Here is an 18426-nt window from a genome sequence, read left to right as displayed (position 1 = left end):
CCTAAATTATATCCCATATATTCTTGTAATTACTTTCATGATCTTAAATTATCAAGCATTAAAATTCTTTCATTATATAAAATCTTGATTTAAAGTAGGATTACAGTAAATATTAAATCTAAATACTTTAAATTATATGACATTTGTTTAATTTCTCTATTCCATTTGTGATTAGTTTTTATTTCTAGGATGGTTTTGGGAGGAGACTATTTTTTCATGCCCTCTGTTCGTGAAAAGCCAAATCAAGCGTCGATGGTTTAAGATTTGCTTATTGGGCTTTGGACCTTCAGTTTTCTGGAGCTGTATTTTCTTAGGCTTCTGAAACTTTGTACCCTATGCTTATTGTTTTACTTATTGTAATTGGAATGTATCTATTTGGACATAGGCCTCTTAACGAAACTTTATTTATTTATTTAAAAAAATCATCCTTTGGAAAAAAAAAATAGATATCTTGTTGGAAAGAATAAATAAATATTTTCAAAATAAATATAGTAAATAAATAAAACTTCCAGTACCGTATAACAGTACCATACGAATATGTACTGTAATAACGCTGACGAAAGCAACTACCGTCCATCACGCAGTTCAGAAAAACTACCGTCCATCACCTACGAATTCTCCATCCAACAGTCCAGATTTCCTTTAATTTCACTGTTTTGTGTGTGAATACATACATATGTCTCTACATGTATAAACAAACATTTTCTCTCCGAAAATTAAAATTAATATTAACTAAAAGAAAAGGCAAGCAGTGACCGTTTCGCAAAATCTCCGTTCTCCATGTTTGCTCTGTAAGCTCTCTCTCTCTCTCTATCTCTCTCTCTCTCTCTCCCCTTCGATTGTTCGAAATCTGTTCTGAATTCTCCCTATATCTACGATCTTAACTTTCCTTCTCTCTCTCTCTCTTTGTTGATTGTGGTTCAAGGATTTCACAATTGAACAAATCATTATAAACTTTTCGTGCATTGATTTCAGTTGGAAGCAGCTTTTCGCCATTGTTTATACGGCGTGGTTTTATCAATCTTTCATTGAGCATCGCTTAATTCTCAGGAATTTTTGTGCGCGTATGTAGATATAGTTTTTAATTTTTTTTTTTTTTTGGAGATTTTCAGTTTCTTGATAAGGATTGGTTTATTTTGTACTTTGGTCGAGTTCATATTGAGATTGGTTAAAAGGTAAATAATCTTTGTCTACGTGATTTTGTGATTTGGTGGTTTGATTTTTGATGATTTGGTTTAACCACTGTTTGGCTGCTAAGAAAATGCAAGAAAATAAGAGAGCATATGTATAATACGAGAATTGTGAAGTCTCAGTTGTGCCCTAATTGAACTATTGTGTGGGTGTGCATGTGTGTGTTTCGCTTTTTTTTTTTTAATTTATTTTTTATTTTGTATATAATTTTCTACAAGAGATAATTTGAGTTTATTTATTTATTTTTCAAGGAAAAAAGTTTGGTTAATTTCCTATGGGTTCGATTTTATTATGTATGGATTTGCACAAGCATGTCAATATGTAGTGCAATTTATCTTATTTTTTAATTATCAGTTATTTGGAGCCTAAAGTTTTATGCCGATACTTGACTTTGTTTAATTTTGGTAGTTCTGCTAGTTAGATTTTCAACTTTGTGGGAACTAGCAGTACATGAATGAGAGATTACTTCATCATTTCTTGGAAGTAATCCTAAATCAAGCAGAAAATTATTGCCAAAGTTATTATTATTTTTATTTTCTATTTGGTATGTGGTGTATTCTTTTATTTGTTTATTTATTTGCTTGGACTAAATGCAGTTTCAGAGATGGTCACTGGGAGCAACATAGAGATGCTACTGAGCCTAGATGATCGTCTGCAAGGGCCCAGTGGCAATTTAGAGGATAATTTGCAGAATGAGCTAGAATTAATACTGCAATCGCAGCAAAATCAGCGCGTAATTGATCGAGATAGGAATCTCAATATATTTAGGAGTGGAAGCGCTCCACCAACTGTTGAGGGATCATTAAGTGCTGTGGGTAGTCTTTTGAGGAACTCCAATTTTAGTGACATTAATAGCATTAGTAATAACAGCGGTAATAATTTAGTTCTTTCTGATGATGAGATTCGCTCGCATCCAGCATACCTTTCCTATTATTATTCTCATGATAACATAAATCCGAGACTACCTCCACCATTGTTGTCGAAGGAGGACTGGCGTGTTGCCCAAAGGTTTCAGGCTGGTGGGGCTTTGAGAGGAGGCAGTGGGGACTTGAGGAAGAAGAAGTTGGTTGATGAGGGCAATGGTTCATCACTTTTTTCAATGCAGCCAGGGCTTTCTGTACAGAAGCTGGAGACTGATTTGATGGAATTAAGGAATCCCAATAGAAGTAATTTCTCTATGCAGAACTCAGCTGAGTGGCTTGATAGGGGCTCAGGTGGTTTAACTGGATTGCAGGGTGCTGGGATTGGTGGGAGGAGGAAGAGTTTTGCTGACATTGTTCAGGTAACATATCTTGCTCTTCCTGTGTTCATTACCTGTTAACATGTAATGTAACAGCTTTTGATGCATGGTGTGAGATTCTTTTTGATGGATTTGTTGTCACTATATTTGTATATTGTGTCCTCTTTGTATGTGCTGGAATCTTGATAATTCTACTACTCTGGGTGATTTCTTGTGAACTTAAATTTGTACTGTCTACTTCTCTTGAAGGATGCATGCTCTATGTGCTTCTCTAAAAAGTCCAAATTAATTGAGTGTAAAATCACATGGTAGTACCCCAGCCAGAGTGCAAATCACAAGCAATTTCAATAAAAAAATTCTTAATTTGAAGAAATCCATTTATACCTTAAGTTAATGCTCCTGTGAATTGTATAAGGTTTCCCTGAGATTGTAGCCCTTATAAAGTTGCTGAAGTTGCGTGGATGCATTGTTGGTTTCCTGTATGGCAATTCGATTCGATGAAGTTATTCAAACTATTTTGAGGGAGGAGTAGAGGTGGTTTTGCATCATTGTTTTTAAGGTTGGTTGCTATCACATGCATGGTGGTGGTGTTGTATGCTTTCTAGTTTCCTTATTGCTGCCTTGAATTAAAGCCCAGCCTTGTTCCCTGCGTTGCTACCGGGTCCCTTTTTGTAATGAATGTTTAATGGAGCCTTTTTCTAATGGAGCATCTTGTTTTCCATAAAAATTGGTGGCATTATGATCCATGTGAAAGGGCTATACTTCCAAACGAAGCTATGCTGATTGTCAAAATCAGATGGGCCCATCTATTAGATCTTGTTGCTTGTATATAATGGCACATAATTAAATTGTGAGCCTATTATCGAGGCAAAATCAGTAGATCAACAATTCATATTATAGAGGGGGGCATAGATTGGAGGTTCTTGACCAATTTAGAAGTTGTTAATGGTGCACTAGGACCTAGGTCATTGCTTTTGTCGGCCGTCATAGTGGCGGGCACCGTGTTGCTCTAGGTGAATGCCTTTTTGAGGTGCAAGGTTTGAGCATCTCCCTGGCCTCTTTTGCTATCTAGGTCCTTTGCCGGTGAAGACCATTGCCACCTGAAAAATAGCTTCGTAATATGCTAGAGTCTAGTGCCAACGCTTAAACACCAACACCAAGTAGCACTGCTACATGGACTAAAATCGAGGTCACCCTCGAGGATGAGGGGAATAGGCTTGTAATAGCTCTAACATAATAGAAATGACCTATTGGTAAATTTCTATTTTTTTTTGAAAGATTTGCAAAGTTCTCTAATCAAATTGATATTTAAAAATATAAATATGTATAGTATACATAAATAAACAATATATTATGTAAAAGTAGGAAGAGGAGGGGTATATTGAGATTTCTAAATATATACCTACATATAATTACAAATTTATTTTATTTTATTTTTATTTAAAAATCTTTAATTTAATTAGTTAATTATATTGGTGTTCTATTTAAATTCAAATTGGTTGAAAAACTATTTTAACATTTAAATTCTATGCAATTAAATCTTATTATAGTCCATAACAAAATTTTATAAAAAATAACTAACTGAAATTTAAATTTCATATTTTAAATAACTACAGAAGTAGTATTTTTAGTGACAGATATATGAATTCATTGCTAATAATAAGGTTTAGCGATGACAAGAATGTTAGTTATACATATTAGGTTCGTTGTGAAAATATTTAGTGACAAATAATCTATTGCTAATAATTTTTGGCAACAAATATTTGTTTTGCAAATATAATAGGTATAAAATTTGTTTTTTAATATTATGATAAAAATATAAAAATGAAAATGTTATTATTCAATTATATTTTTACTTTTAATAGAGCAAAAATAATATAATAATAAAATTTTTTTACTTTTAATAGAGCAAAAATAATGTAATAATAAAATTTTTTTACTTTTAATAGAGCGAAAATAATATAGTACTTATAAGTTGTAATCTAATATAATGTCTATTAAATACATACAAAATTTTTTTATGTATTTTCAATTTTTGTTAATACTAATAATAATAAAACAAAAAACAATTAAAATTGAACATGCAAAATATATTTAGTTAATTTAACCATTTGAAATTTTATTATTTTTAAATAATTTTAATATATTAATTTTTATTTATGATAATTAAAATTTTAATGCTATTAAAATAAAATATCAAAATAGAAGATTTTTAAATTTTTTTAATAATAATAAAACTTTGTACATGATACTTATTATATTAAAATCAAATAATTAACAATAAAAAATTATAAATGCTGAAAAGTGAAAAAAATAGTCATGTTTTTTTAAATTATAAAGGACTAAGTATAACCTATTATTGAAAATCAATAATTTTAAGTAAAATAAAAAGAAAAATTATTAATCTTGAAATTCATTTGCAATAGGATAAAGTTTTTTTTTAAAACTAAAATCTTTATTATAATTGAACTATAATAGTTTTTTTGAAAAATATATGTCAGTAATAATTTTATCAAAAATAAAAAATTTGTGAATAAAATAAAAGAATTTGTATTCTACTATCGTATTTATAATATTTTATTTATAATAATAAAATTCAGTAACATATCTTCTTAATTTTATTTTATTATAATCTTTTTAGCTAACTTTAATTTTATATAAATTACATTGATAATAATTTTGTATTATGATAATGGAAGACCAAATTTAATTTGCTATTCAAGATGATAATGATATATACATAAAAAATAAATAATTAATATGTATAACGATTACAAATAATGTACAAGGCACGTTAAAAAAGACTAATAAAAATAAATACATCAAATAAAAACATTGAAACCATCATTCTTGGACATTATCAGAAGTAATCAATTTAAAAGGCTAAAATAACTATGTAGATAGTACAAAACTAATCTGATACTCAACAAACATTAATAAAGTCTGAAAGTTTCTCTGATGTTATTTTCTAATTACCTGTATATTTTACTAAACTTAATGTTGAAAATATTTTAAAATTAAAAAAAAAAAAGTTCTATAGATTAGGGAAACTAATGCTTCATGCTATAAATTCAACAAAAATCTAGCATCAAATGTAATTTCATTAATAAATAAGCAAAAAGCACCAAAATTTAGAAAAAGCAACTCAGTTTTTGCAACTTATGGTTGTGTAGAACTTGAAAGGTAGTTTACGATCTTAGTTCAAGAAACAAGTAGTAAAAGATCTGTAGAAAGATAGAAAATTCTAGATGGAAAGTAGAGGGAGAAAGTGAGACACATCTGTTTAAATCTCTTAACCAAAAGCAAATTATGAAGAAGAGTTGCTGCCCATCTGGAAAGGAAAAAGGAGGTGAGGGATCATTACTGTTGCTTAATGGCCATTACAGCTACATTTTTTCCCTTTAAAAAATAGGTTTCACAAGCTAAAAGAACCTATAAATAGCAATTTGTGCAACTATCGTTAGGGTTATTAATTGATTTGAACCAAAATTTTGCACTGAAATGCTTTAACTTGGAAATTTGGTTTGGTTCAGTTTTAAATATGAAAAGTGTGGTTTATTCAGTTCGGTTATTAAAGGAATATTTTTTTGGAGAAACCAAATTGGATCAAAATGTGTTGAAGTTGTGTTTTGTGATATGGGGTTTAGGTTTTTTGTTATCTCTTCTTGCAAAAACACTGCCTGACCCCAGACCCATTAGCCTTAGACTTTTGCTTTTTGGCCCCTGGATTACTTTCCCCATTGCTCCTCCTTATTGACAGTCATCATTGATTTCTTTCCTCTATCCTATCTGTTCTTGTTGGCCATTGCTCTCAATTTCTTCATCCTCGCCCCTCTGTTCTCATTTGTTGTCGCCCTTGATTGTGAAACACAGACTTGTTGGTTGGGCATAGACTCATCTCACCCTTCTCGAGTCTCAATTTTTAAGCACTAGTTCTAAGCTCTAAGGTATTGAAACATTTCTGAGCTATTGCCTCTCAATGAGTAAATGGAAGTAATTCTCTCTCCTCACACTTTTGCATTGTTTGTGGATGAAAATTCAGTTTATTATGGTTTATATGGTAGCTCATGGTGAGCCCTGTACATTGCAGTGCAAATGTGGGCCTTTTTCTTACGTATATGAATGAGGATCTCTTGGAATTAAGCAAATGTGAGAATAGTGTTACTGTTAATAAATAGGGAGTTTCCTATATGTTGCCAGCTATTTTAAATTTTGTCATAGAACAAATATGAGACTGAAGCTCTATATGTTCATAAAATTGATTCTTCTTCTCTTTCATTGTGAATTGTTGTTGTGATATTGTTCAGTTATCTTTTTAATCTCGTCTTATACCTTCAACTTTGTTCTATTTCCATTTTTCCTGTTGGGAACTTTTTAAAATTTTCATATTTGTAAGTATAGCCATAGGATAATAGAGAGAAGCTTGTAATTCATGATTTGATGCGCCCTTTTTTTTAATAGTGGTACATGAAATAAGTGTAAACACGTGAGAACGATACAAGAAAAGAAACTGCAATACAGAAATTGTGTAGGGGCATCAGTACTCACGTTCTTTCTTGCAACTACATATGAAACACAAAAATGAGGAACTGAGCCAAACCAAACAAATTTAGTTCGGTTTTTAATTTTGTTTGATGTGGTTTGGTTCAGTTTTGTTTGAGCTTTTAGATTTAGTTTATTTGGTTCTCCATACCTGCCTAAACCAAACAATGCTCTGTACTAGCTGCCAATATTCCTCTTTTCATTGTTCTCCTACTTCATTTCTCTGTCCTCCTGCCATATTACAGTTTCTCTCTCTTTTTTAAATAGCAAATTGATTATTAAAATATATTCTCACTACCCTAGAATGGGGCTCAAAGAACATGATAGATTCTCCCTAAAAAGAGAGAAGGGGGGGGGAGGGGCGGGAAACTTGATGCTAGACCGTATTTACAAACCAATTTGAAGAGCATAAAATTCCTACTTGGGCCTTGAACAAAAGTCAATAAATGCCTATGCGAATTTTTTTTCCTCATCTAAGCAAAGTGAGAAGGTTTACGCATGTTGATTGTATTATGAATTTTTTGAATCTCTAGTCCTTTTTTTTATTCTACTTATAGACTTTAAATATTTGTTACCATGACTATAACATATTGATTGTATTATGAATATTTACTCTTTATTTTGATGCTAAACTAGTCTTTGTTGGAGTTGAAAAGCGAAAAAAAAGATCCATATACCGGATCCCAATAAATTTGGGATTAAGGTTTAGTCATTATTGTTGTATGAATATTTACTCTTAACTAATTTTTAGGATTTTTTTTTTCAATCTGTGCCTCACCTCTATCAAATGCATAGTCTTCTAAACAATAGAAATATTAAATTACACGAAGGCCTCTAACTTTTAATAAAATCACATTTAAGCCTTTTTATTTTGGACATGAATTACTGCTCAACTTTTAAATCTTAAGGCACATTTAGGTAACATTTTAGTTCTTAAATTTTTTGATAAAACTAATTCTTACTTTTGAAGAAAAATAAAATATAAGAGATAAAAATGTTATTTTATCTTTAAAAATAGACTACAAAGTTATTCAACTTAAAGAATAAGGGATTAAAATGTAATAAAAGAATTCTTAAAATTTGAGATGCAAGTGTGAATCTAAATAGTTTTTAATAAGTTTAACTATTTTCCCTAATAAAAGAGAATCCATTTCTCTTTGGATAAAATGATATATTTAGAGTTTTTAACTGAAATATTTGAAAAATAAATAAAGAAATCTACACTAAAAATTATGGGATTTGTCATTTTAACATGTCATATATTTTCAAAGTTTGTATTCCACTAAACATATTATAAAGCAACTGAAATAGAACTTTCAATCCAATCCTTAATGTTTTTGGTAAATGAATAAGAAAATATCGATTGTGGTACATAATCTCTCTGATTCAATCATTGTAATATTTTACTAGGTTTAGTGAATTTTTTAAATTATATAATTCAGTGAATTGGTAAAAAAGTTTAGAGAATTGGATATACAGTTTTATGCAAAATTCTCTAATTTCTCACTTTTTTATAGTAATATTAAAGTTGAGGTAATTGAAAGAATAGGCAATCCTCAGAATTTAAGCCAATAACAAATTTATCAATATATTAAAATTAGAATTTTTTTATTAATTGAAAAAATTATAGTCTCAATTTATATATCTATCTATCTATATATGAAATATATTTATTTATTTTATTTAAAGGCATGTTGCACTTAAAAAGTCCCAACTTTTGCATTGCTTAATTTTTATAGCAAAAAAAATAATGATAAATTTTGGACAATAAGTTGAGGCTTTTCAATTAGTCACAATTTTAGCCACAGAGTAATTAAATGGGAAAATTACTATTTAGTTTCTTTATTATAAGAAAACTCATTAGTTGGTCTCTTGATTTTGAAAATACATTAAAATGTTCTTGATGTCTTAAAAAGTTTACTAATTAGTCTCTGTATTAATTTTAATTGTTAAGTATTGCAAAAAGGTCCAAAATGACATCGATATGGAGAGACTAATTAATAAACTTTTTACAAAATTGAAGGACTAATTAATGGAAGGACTAAAATTAATGGAAGAACTAATAAGTAGACTTTTTAAAATGTCTTCAAAATAAAGGGATCAATTGATGAGTTTTCCATGACATAGGGACTAAATATTAAATTTTCCTAATTAAAATTGGAAAAAATTACTGATAGATTACAATGTAATTCCTGAGGTTTTGTTTAATTAATAAAATAGTCATTGATTTAAACTTTTTCATCCAATAACTTTTTTTAAAGTGAATTCCTCCTAAATAAAATTTCTGTCCACCACTAGATTTGTGTCTGGGCTCTAAGACTCCTTGTGCCTTGCTGCACCTTGTGCCTGTAATTTTCATTTAGTGCAGTTCATATTTCTGAATTTCAGGTTGTTCAATCAAGTAATGAATGTATGGCTTTCGTAGAATTCATTCACATCATTTTTTCTTGTCATTATCCTTACGAGCGCTTGAGTGTTGCTTATTTCTGTTGTGAATATTTTATTAGGTACTTTTGTTCTTTCTTTACTGTGATGGTTGAGAACTGACATTAATATGGTTTGCAGGAAGGAAGTGATAGACCCGCATCTTTATCAGGCCATCTATCAAGCCCAGCTAGTCATAATGCCTTTGGTGATCTTGTGGGCACAATGGGGATGTGTGATCCATATCAACCTGGTTTATGTGGGGGACTGGATTCCTTAGAGGGCTTGGGTTCTGGATCTGCTTCTCTTGGAATGGTAAGAGTTCAAAGCCATGGATCAGCTGTTTCTCATTCTTTCTCATCTGCGCTCGGTTCATCGCTGTCAAGAAGTACAACACCTGAACAGAAGCTAGTTGGGAGGTCTCCTAGTCCTGGTCTTCCCCCTTTGGGGAGCAGAGTTGCCCCACTTGAGAAAAGGAATGTTGTTGGTTCGACTAACCAAAATGGTCATTCTTCTGGCATAAATGAACTTGGTGAAATTGCAGCTACATTGTCTGGTTTAAACCTGTCAAATATTAGGCATGCTGAGCAGGATGGTCATGTACATCTGAACAAGCAGCCAGATTTCCTCTTCAACACGTCCAACGGTCATAATCATCTGCAGCAACAACTCATACAAATGTCCAATGCAGAAAATCTCTCATTCTCTTCCAACTACATTGATGTAGCAAGAAAAAATGGGGGCTTGCCAAACCTTAATGCTTCTGAATTTATTTCTCATGGGGAAGTTAGTATTCCCAAAAGAACTACTTTTGCAAACCTTCACTCAAAATCCTCTGGCTTTGGAGGTTTGGAAAGATCAGATGGTCATAATCAAAATGCAAAAGTTCCAGGTATGGATTTTGATGTTCATGTACCTGGTGCCTATGCCATCAATCAGAAGCTGGATTCAGTGCTGAAAGACCATGTTGATGCAGATTAGCTGTATTTTTCTTTGTGAAGCTTTGCAGAAACTTGTGTCCACTGTTTGACATTTTCTTTTTGCTTCATGTTCAGCTTTAGGTGGTAGTGGAATCAGACACAGTTTGAATAGAGAAGGAAATCAAACAGGGACTGATTTTCATTTTCCTGTTATGGACGCACGCTATATTCAGTACTTGCAAAGAACTTCTGACTATGCAACACATGCAAATGGTCCTCAGGTTAGAAACTGTTTTCCAACTTCACATGGAGACCTAGATGGGATTCAGAAAGCATACCTTGAAGCGTTGCTTGCTCAACAAAACCAACTATACGAGACTGCAGTAGTTAAGTCTGGCAATTTGAATCAGGAGCACCACATGAATTCATCATATGGTCTTGGCATGCCACATTTGGGGAATTCAATGGCAAACTCTATGCTTATTCCTTCTGTTGGATCTGGAAGTTTTCAGGATGAGCGAGTTGCACACTTAACTTCTATGGTGAGAAACTCAATGGGAGGATCTATTGGGCCCTGGCACTCTGATGTTGGGAACAATGTGGAAAGAAGATATGTCTCATCAGTATTAGATGAGTTCAAGAACAACAAGACCAGGTCTTTTGATCTGTCAGACATTGTTGATCATGTTGTTGAATTCAGGTATTTTCATGTGCTTGCCTTTTGTGTTTGTTTCACTCATGAAGAAATTGCAGTGTTCAGCCTAATGTCCTCGAATGATGCAGTATGGATCAGTATGGAAGTCGCTTTATTCAGCAGAAACTAGAAACTGCCACAGTGGAAGAAAAGAACAAGATATTTCCTGAAGTTGTACCACATGCTCGGACCTTGATGACGGATGTATTTGGAAATTACGTCATACAGAAAGTATTACTCTTTAGTTTGAAATACTCTTCAATATTCATCACATCTCAAATTATTTATTTATTTGCCTGTGTTTGAATGCAGTTTTTTGAACATGGCACAGAATGTCAAAGAACAGAGTTAGCCAGCCAGCTTACTGGTCATGTTTTACCTCTCAGCCTTCAAATGTATGGGTGCAGGGTAATTCAGAAGGTGTGTTTTCCACACCGATTAAGTCTAACACATGCATACGCATATAGGCCTGCCTTTTTTCTCTCTGGAATAATACTCGAAGGGTTTTGCTTGATAACCTATTTGTGCTTTGATGATTTCCTCCTCTTTACTTTGTTAATGTCTTTAATGCTTCCCAATAATTAAAATCTATCCTTGTATATGGTAGCATCCACCTTTGGTTAGGAGAGTTGGTTCCAAGAATGTCTTGTTTCATAAAGTATCAATCAACAATTGTTCTCATTCATTTATTCTTTATCCCTTCCACCCTTTTTAGGTGAAGCTTCTTTAAATGCTGCAGAGGACCCACTCCCCTGAACTCTAATAAATACTTGGTTAATCATCAGGAATTCTAAATGAAATGATGTTAGTCTCATGTGTAGTTCTTCTATGCATGTATCGTTACTTGTATTAGAGCTTTATGCTTGATCATCATAAGCAACTTCTATAAATTATTTTCAGATTATTAGTACATCTATCTTTCATGTGGTTTATAGCATGGTATTTTGGTATGTAGACAGATTCCATTAATATGGTTGAGGAAACTTATTATACGTCTGTGAACCCCTTTATCCTTATTTAGTTTCAATATGTCTGGCTTTTTATCTTAACCTGAAAAATGAAAAATATAATCATTTAGTAATAGTATAGATGTGCCACATAAACTTATGAGATGATTATTGTTACTTCTATTTATTTTGGCTGTGGAAAAGCACCCAATACTGTAGAAATGATTTCAGGCCTTGGAGGTGGTTGATGTGGATCAGCAGACTCAGATGGTAGCAGAGCTTGACGGTTCTGTTATGAAATGTGTTCGTGATCAGAATGGTAATCATGTTATTCAAAAGTGTATAGAGTGTGTACCTGAAGATCGAATTCAGTTTATTATCTCAGCTTTCTATGGACAAGTTGTGGCACTTTCCACTCATCCTTATGGTTGTCGCGTCATTCAGGTTGAAATATATAGTTTCTGTGTACCTTACTGGTGGGGATTTATGCCATTCTTGAGTTATTAATTTCCTTTTTGATGCCAACAGAGGGTCCTGGAACACTGTGAGAACATGAAAACCCAGCAACTTATTATGGATGAGATTATGCAATCTGTTTGCATTCTGGCACAAGATCAGTATGGGAATTATGTTATTCAGGTATTGGAAGTCTCCTCTTAGATTTTCTCCTACACATGCATATGATTCGGAAATTAAGTCCTTGGTACTTGTGGTGTTTTTGCTGTTGGCTTTCATATTCTGCCATTACCTTACTTTCAAGATTTAACAATACTTGCATATATTTTTCATTTTAAGAACATGGAGTAATTGATTTCCTCGAGTTGATGAGAATATCAAGTTAATACAAGAATAAGAAAAAAAATAAGCAGCAACGATCTGTTTATCACAAAAGTAGTAACATCCCACTTGCTCCAAGTGGTGCAACCGTCCCACATTGGTGGGGAAGGAAAAAGAGATGCGTTTTTATAACTTAGTTTCAATTACTAAAAGTAACTTGGATCAACTATTTTAGACTAAGTAGAAAAAGGTTTCAAAAGTTATTTGTATCAGTTGAAGCTAAGCTATTATGATTGGTATCAAACCCACCTGAGTGAGGTGGAGCCGCCCAACGACAGAGCCAGAAGTGAAATACAAGGGCCAAAATAAAATCTAACGTGTATTGTGTGTATATATATATGTATATGTGTGTGTCTATATATATATATATATATATATGTATATGTGTGTGTCTATATATATATATATATATATATATATATATATATATATATATATATATATATATATATATATATATATGTATATATATATATATATATATATGTGTGTGTGTCTATATATATATATATATATATAATGTTTCCTCATAAAAATATACACGTAAATTTTTTTCACTCCATAGGATGGGATCCTAGCACCCATTTTGTTAATGGAGCTGCTTGAGGCATTAGCCAGCTATAATGCTTGATGATTTGGTTCAGGTGTGATATCTAGTTCTGCATAGTTCAATTCTTAGTTCCGTTGAGACCAGATTATTCTGCAAAAGCTCATACTTTCATGTCCGCTTTATAATTTGATACTGATTGGAGATTATACATCTTGATTCTATTCTGCTTATCCATCTTGAAGAAAGAATATTTCTGTGCATCTGTTAACTCAAATTTTAATTTTTAAGACTTTGGAGTATGTTATTTGTGTTTTTCCTCGAGTTATTCTTATATATTATTTTGCAATGTTATTGTTCTGATGTTTATGCATGTTATTCATAGCATGTAATTGAACATGGAAAACCAAACGAACGATCTGCTATTATTAGCAAGCTTGCTGGACAAATTGTAAAGATGAGTCAGCAGAAATTTGCTTCTAATGTTGTGGAGAAGTGCCTAACTTTTGGGGGTCCTGAGGAGCGTCAAATTTTGGTGAATGAGATGCTTGGTTCCACAGACGAAAATGAGCCCTTGCAGGTCCATTTTACCCTTGACTTCATGCAAATGTTTATTATTATTACTAAAATAGATCATTTTTTTCATATCTATATTATATAAAAATTATGCAAAAATCAATACATGCCACTATTTGGTTTTTATATTTTGATTGTCTAATTGAAGGTCCCTCCTCTATCCATATTTGAAAATAGTGTTGTTTTTTTCTTTTCAATTTTCAGTTTGTAAATCGAAATATAGGAATTAAACCATTTAATTTTTTTTTTTAAAAAAATTGAGGGATATATAGAGACTAAATTCTAGAGTTCTAAAACTAGAGGGACAATTTGTTGATTCTGATATATATGAATTCAAATCAGCCCTTAGCTTTTCATCAAAGTCCAAATAAGCTCAATACCCTGAATTTACTCTAATATAATATTATTTTGGATAAATTATATTTTAGTTTTTGAGTTTTAGTATAATTAACATATCAGTCTCTCTATTTTTAGAATTGAATACTTAAACTCCAGTTATTCCATCCAAATGGAAGGTCCTTCCGTCTTAAAATCTGTTAAAAAAATCTGTTAAAAAAGAGAGAAATATTTTAAATTCTAAAAACATCCTTAATATGAATCTATGAATCAAAAGACTTGTAAGGATATGTCAACAGCAAAATCATGAACTTAATCACAAAATATCAATTACCACAAATGAGCAGAACAGAAACAGATAAATTTTTATTTAATAAACGTTAAGTAAAAATCAACATCATTCACTAGGCTATAAAGAGGCCAATCACACATCATCACATCTTAAAACAAGAGAGATCCTTTAATTAAGATCTCTCATAAACAACAAATTGATAATAGAAACATAGAAACCATTCAGAATTCACAATGCAGACGCAGGACAAGGTGAAGGGTCGACTCTTTCTCGATGTTATAATCAGCAAGAGTCATTCCATCCTCCAGTTGCTTTTCAGCAAAGATAAGCCTCTGCTGATCTGGAGGAATGCTCTCCTTATCCTGAAACTTCGTCTTCACATTATTGATTGTGTCGCTACTCTCCACCTCCAAAGTGACTTTCCGGTCAAGGTCTTGACAAAGAGATGCATTCCTCCACGAAGCCTGAGCGCTAGGTGGAGAGTGGATTCCTTCTGAATGTTGTGATCAGCCAAAGTCTGGCTGTCTTTCAGCTGCTTCCCGGCAAAGATCAGCCTCTGCTGGTTTGGTGGAATACCTTCTTTGTCCTGAATTTTTGCCTTGACATTATCAATGGTGTCGCTGCTCTCCACTTCCAAGGTAATAGTTTTTCCAGTCAAGGTCTTAACGAAAATCTGCACTCCTCCACGCAGACGAAGCACGGGGTGAAGGGTAGATTCTTTCTGAATGTTATAATTGGCCAATGTGCAGTTATCCTCCAGTTGTTTTTCAGCAAAGATCAGCTTTTGCTGATTTTGAGGAATTCCTTTCTTGTCTTGAATCTTAGCCTTAACGGTATCATTGGTGTCGTTGCTCTCGACTTTAAGGGTAATAGTCTTTTCGGTCAAGGTTTTCACAAAAATCTGCATGCCACCACGGAGACAGAGGACGAGGTGTAGGTCGACTCCTTTTGCATGTTGTAATTGGCCAAGGTACAGCCGTCCTCAAGTTGCTTTCCGGCGAAGATGAGACGCTGCTGGTCTGGTGGGATTCCTTCTTTGTCCTAGATTTTGGCTTTGATGTTGTCGATGGTGTCGCTGCACTCGACCTCAAGAGTTAATGGTTTTTCCAGTGAGAGTCTTAACGAAGATCTGCATCTGTATTATGACTGGACTTTATTTAGCAAAACAAACTAACAAAAATAGAAACCCACCATGAACTATATAAGCCTTTTGATATATAATAAGTGTTTATAAAATTTAAATTATTTCTCTTTTTAACAGATTTTAGGATGGAAGGACTTTCAGTTTGGACGAAATAAAAATACAGGATTTATGTGTTCGGTTCTAAAATTATAGGGATTGATTCATTGATTACCTTAAAATTTAAGGATTAAAGTGTAATTTATTCTATTATTTTTTATAATTTTAAATATTAAAAAATTTGGTATTTTTAATTAACATTAAAAATACAAGAATAAGAGACGGTAAAAAATTCTTAAATTTACAAAACATAATATTATTAGGCGAGGATTCATTTGGAGCTTTATGAATGTACAATTGGTAGAGTTCAAAGTTCTGTGAGCTTTCGCCTATTAAATTGAATGACATTTTTCATTGAAACGCTCACTAAAATTGTAGTAACCTTGTTGATTTTGAAACTTTGATTCCTTTTATGCATCCAATTTTGTGCTTATTGGATCACCATGATTTATGAAATGGGAAACTGCAGGCCATGATGAAAGATCCATTTGGAAATTATGTTGTGCAAAAAGTTCTGGAGACATGTGATGATCAGAATCTTGAGTTAATTCTTTCTCGTATCAGACTTCACTTAAATGCCTTGAAGCGGTACACTTTTGGTAAACATATAGTTTCTCGTGTTGAGAAACTCATCACCACTGGAGGTGAGTGATTTTTGCATTTCCTTTGGGCTGATATATGTAAATGGCCTATTGGAATTAGAAAGCCGAACCTTATGTTTTGGTGATTTAATCCAGCTTTTTTAAATTTTAGCATAATAGTCCAGATTTTTAAAATTGAATGCAGTTTTATCTATTTATGAAATTCAATTCGGAGGAAGTATGTATAATCACATGTTAAAACTGATTTTTTAAAAAAAAAAAATTATTCATAGATTTCACACGACATTTATTATAAATGAATTTGTGGTAAAATTAGTTTTTTTTTTTCTTTGAGAATTTTACAACAATCGTATTTAGTTAATTGGTTAACCATGGTTTTATATTTTTAAAAATATAAAAAATTTCAATTGTTTTGCAATGTTAGATCTTGCGTACTTCCTCCAAAGTGAATTTCAAAATTGTATAAATTTGCAACTAATTTTAAGCATTTGGACTATTATACCAAGACTTGAAAATTAGATTAAAAACTAAATTATGCCCGTACAAATATGGGCTATTTGCAGAAAAATTTAAAAATTTTCATTACTTTACAATTTAATCTAAAATTTTAAAAGTCGGTAAAGTTCAAATTTATTCAAGCTTCAAACTTGGAGAGTGTGTTTTGATGAGGTGACAGTTTATTATATTTATATGACACATAAATAAATGCTATTAATAAAAAAAAAATTTAAAATCTTTAGTTATTTTACGATTTAATTTAAAACTTTAAAAATTAATATAATTCAATTCAAAATTCCTAACTTTATTCTCATTCACTATTAAATCTCCAAATCTCTAAGATTTTATTATTATATTTCATTTCTATCTCTTTGGTGCAAGAAAATATAATAGGACTTTTTTCTATTTTTTTAGTTATGATTCTCTTAGTTCTTTTGAGTTTTAATCATATCTACTCTTAATACAATGACTCTGCATGTGTCTCCAAGTGCTGGCATTTAGCTGTAAGAGAATGTTAATAGCATAACCGTAAACAGTATAACTATAATTTCTATTTTTTATTACATTAACATGGTTTTTTATAATAAATATATTGAAATTTATTATGATGGACATCTAATAAAATATTTAAAAAATAAGAAATTAATAAATTTGAGACATGTTGCAATTTTTGTTGGAACTAGTGGTAAATTAAATAAAGTTAAAGTTATGTGGAATATGAATATAATAAAATAATTTACATTATCTTGCCATGTCTGCAAGACACATTCTCTCCGATTCAAATTTTAAGTTTAGATATAATTGTAAAGTTAGTAATTTTGAATAATTTTACTAACTTTTGAAATTTTAGATTAAATTAGAAAATAGCAAAAAAATTTAGATTTTACATGCAAATAGACTTGTAAATATATATGCTTCTTTATTATGCAAGGATTTTTCTTTTTTTGGTCAACTTTATTATGCAAAGTATACATGTAATTAGGTTGCTTTTAAATCTTTTTTCATCATTGCAGAAAGACGCATAGGACTCTCATCCTCGTTATCCTCATAAGGTACTTTAACTAGTAACGTGGAAGGAAAAGAGGACATACTTTCTGTACAGGTAACAATGGAAGGCGATTTTCACAAAGTTTGTCGTCTCATCTTTATTTTTATGCAAATATTATAATTGTAAATAAACACTATTTTCAAGCCTACATAATAAGATCCTAATGTTAATATTCTTATTGTATATTCAAGATTCTCTCTATAATTGGGACTTAACAAGCAATTAGGTAGAGATCAGATAGACAATTAACCGTTGCTTACTCTTTTTATGAGCACAATGTCTATAGTATGTAAAAAGAGGATCAATTGTAAATGCACTTTTCAGCTGGAAAGAAGATAGGTGTAAATTTTTTTTTTTCTTCTTTCTTTTGATTTCTCAAGAGTTTTTCCTGCCAAATAATCAGAATATAGATGGGGATAAAATTCATAAAGTACATAAATATGCTCCTGTGTCTATACCCATCAACATTTTGAAGAAGAAAATAGATATCCC

At 31.5% G+C, this 18426-nt stretch overlaps 1 protein-coding gene across 3 annotated transcripts; it reads left to right on the top strand.

Annotated features, from left to right (window-relative positions):
- The first annotated feature begins 634 nt into the window (after positions 1 to 634).
- LOC110624694 (pumilio homolog 4) lies at positions 635 to 18117 on the top strand. 3 transcript variants are annotated; one of them, XM_021769939.2, is made up of 12 exons: positions 766 to 791; positions 976 to 1064; positions 1788 to 2473; positions 9539 to 10289; positions 10453 to 11017; positions 11101 to 11242; positions 11324 to 11431; positions 12190 to 12402; positions 12487 to 12597; positions 13728 to 13922; positions 16256 to 16430; positions 17900 to 18117. In XM_021769939.2, exons 1-12 carry the CDS (start codon positions 781 to 783, stop codon positions 17935 to 17937), a joined length of 3084 nt encoding a protein of 1027 aa, XP_021625631.1. In that variant the 5' UTR covers positions 766 to 780; the 3' UTR covers positions 17938 to 18117. The 3 variants fall into 3 exon arrangements, with proteins under 3 accessions (XP_021625632.1, XP_021625631.1, XP_021625633.1); XM_021769940.2 differs by lacking the exon at positions 976 to 1064 and having other exon boundaries at positions 635 to 791; XM_021769941.2 differs by lacking the exon at positions 16256 to 16430.
- The last annotated feature ends 309 nt before the right edge of the window (positions 18118 to 18426 follow it).

Source organism: Manihot esculenta, chromosome 10 (assembly GCF_001659605.2).
Source record: "Manihot esculenta cultivar AM560-2 chromosome 10, M.esculenta_v8, whole genome shotgun sequence".
Taxonomy (NCBI): Eukaryota; Viridiplantae; Streptophyta; class Magnoliopsida; order Malpighiales; family Euphorbiaceae; genus Manihot; species Manihot esculenta.
The sequence above is the reverse complement of the archived record's forward strand: the minus strand, read 5'-3'. Positions and strand labels throughout refer to the sequence as shown.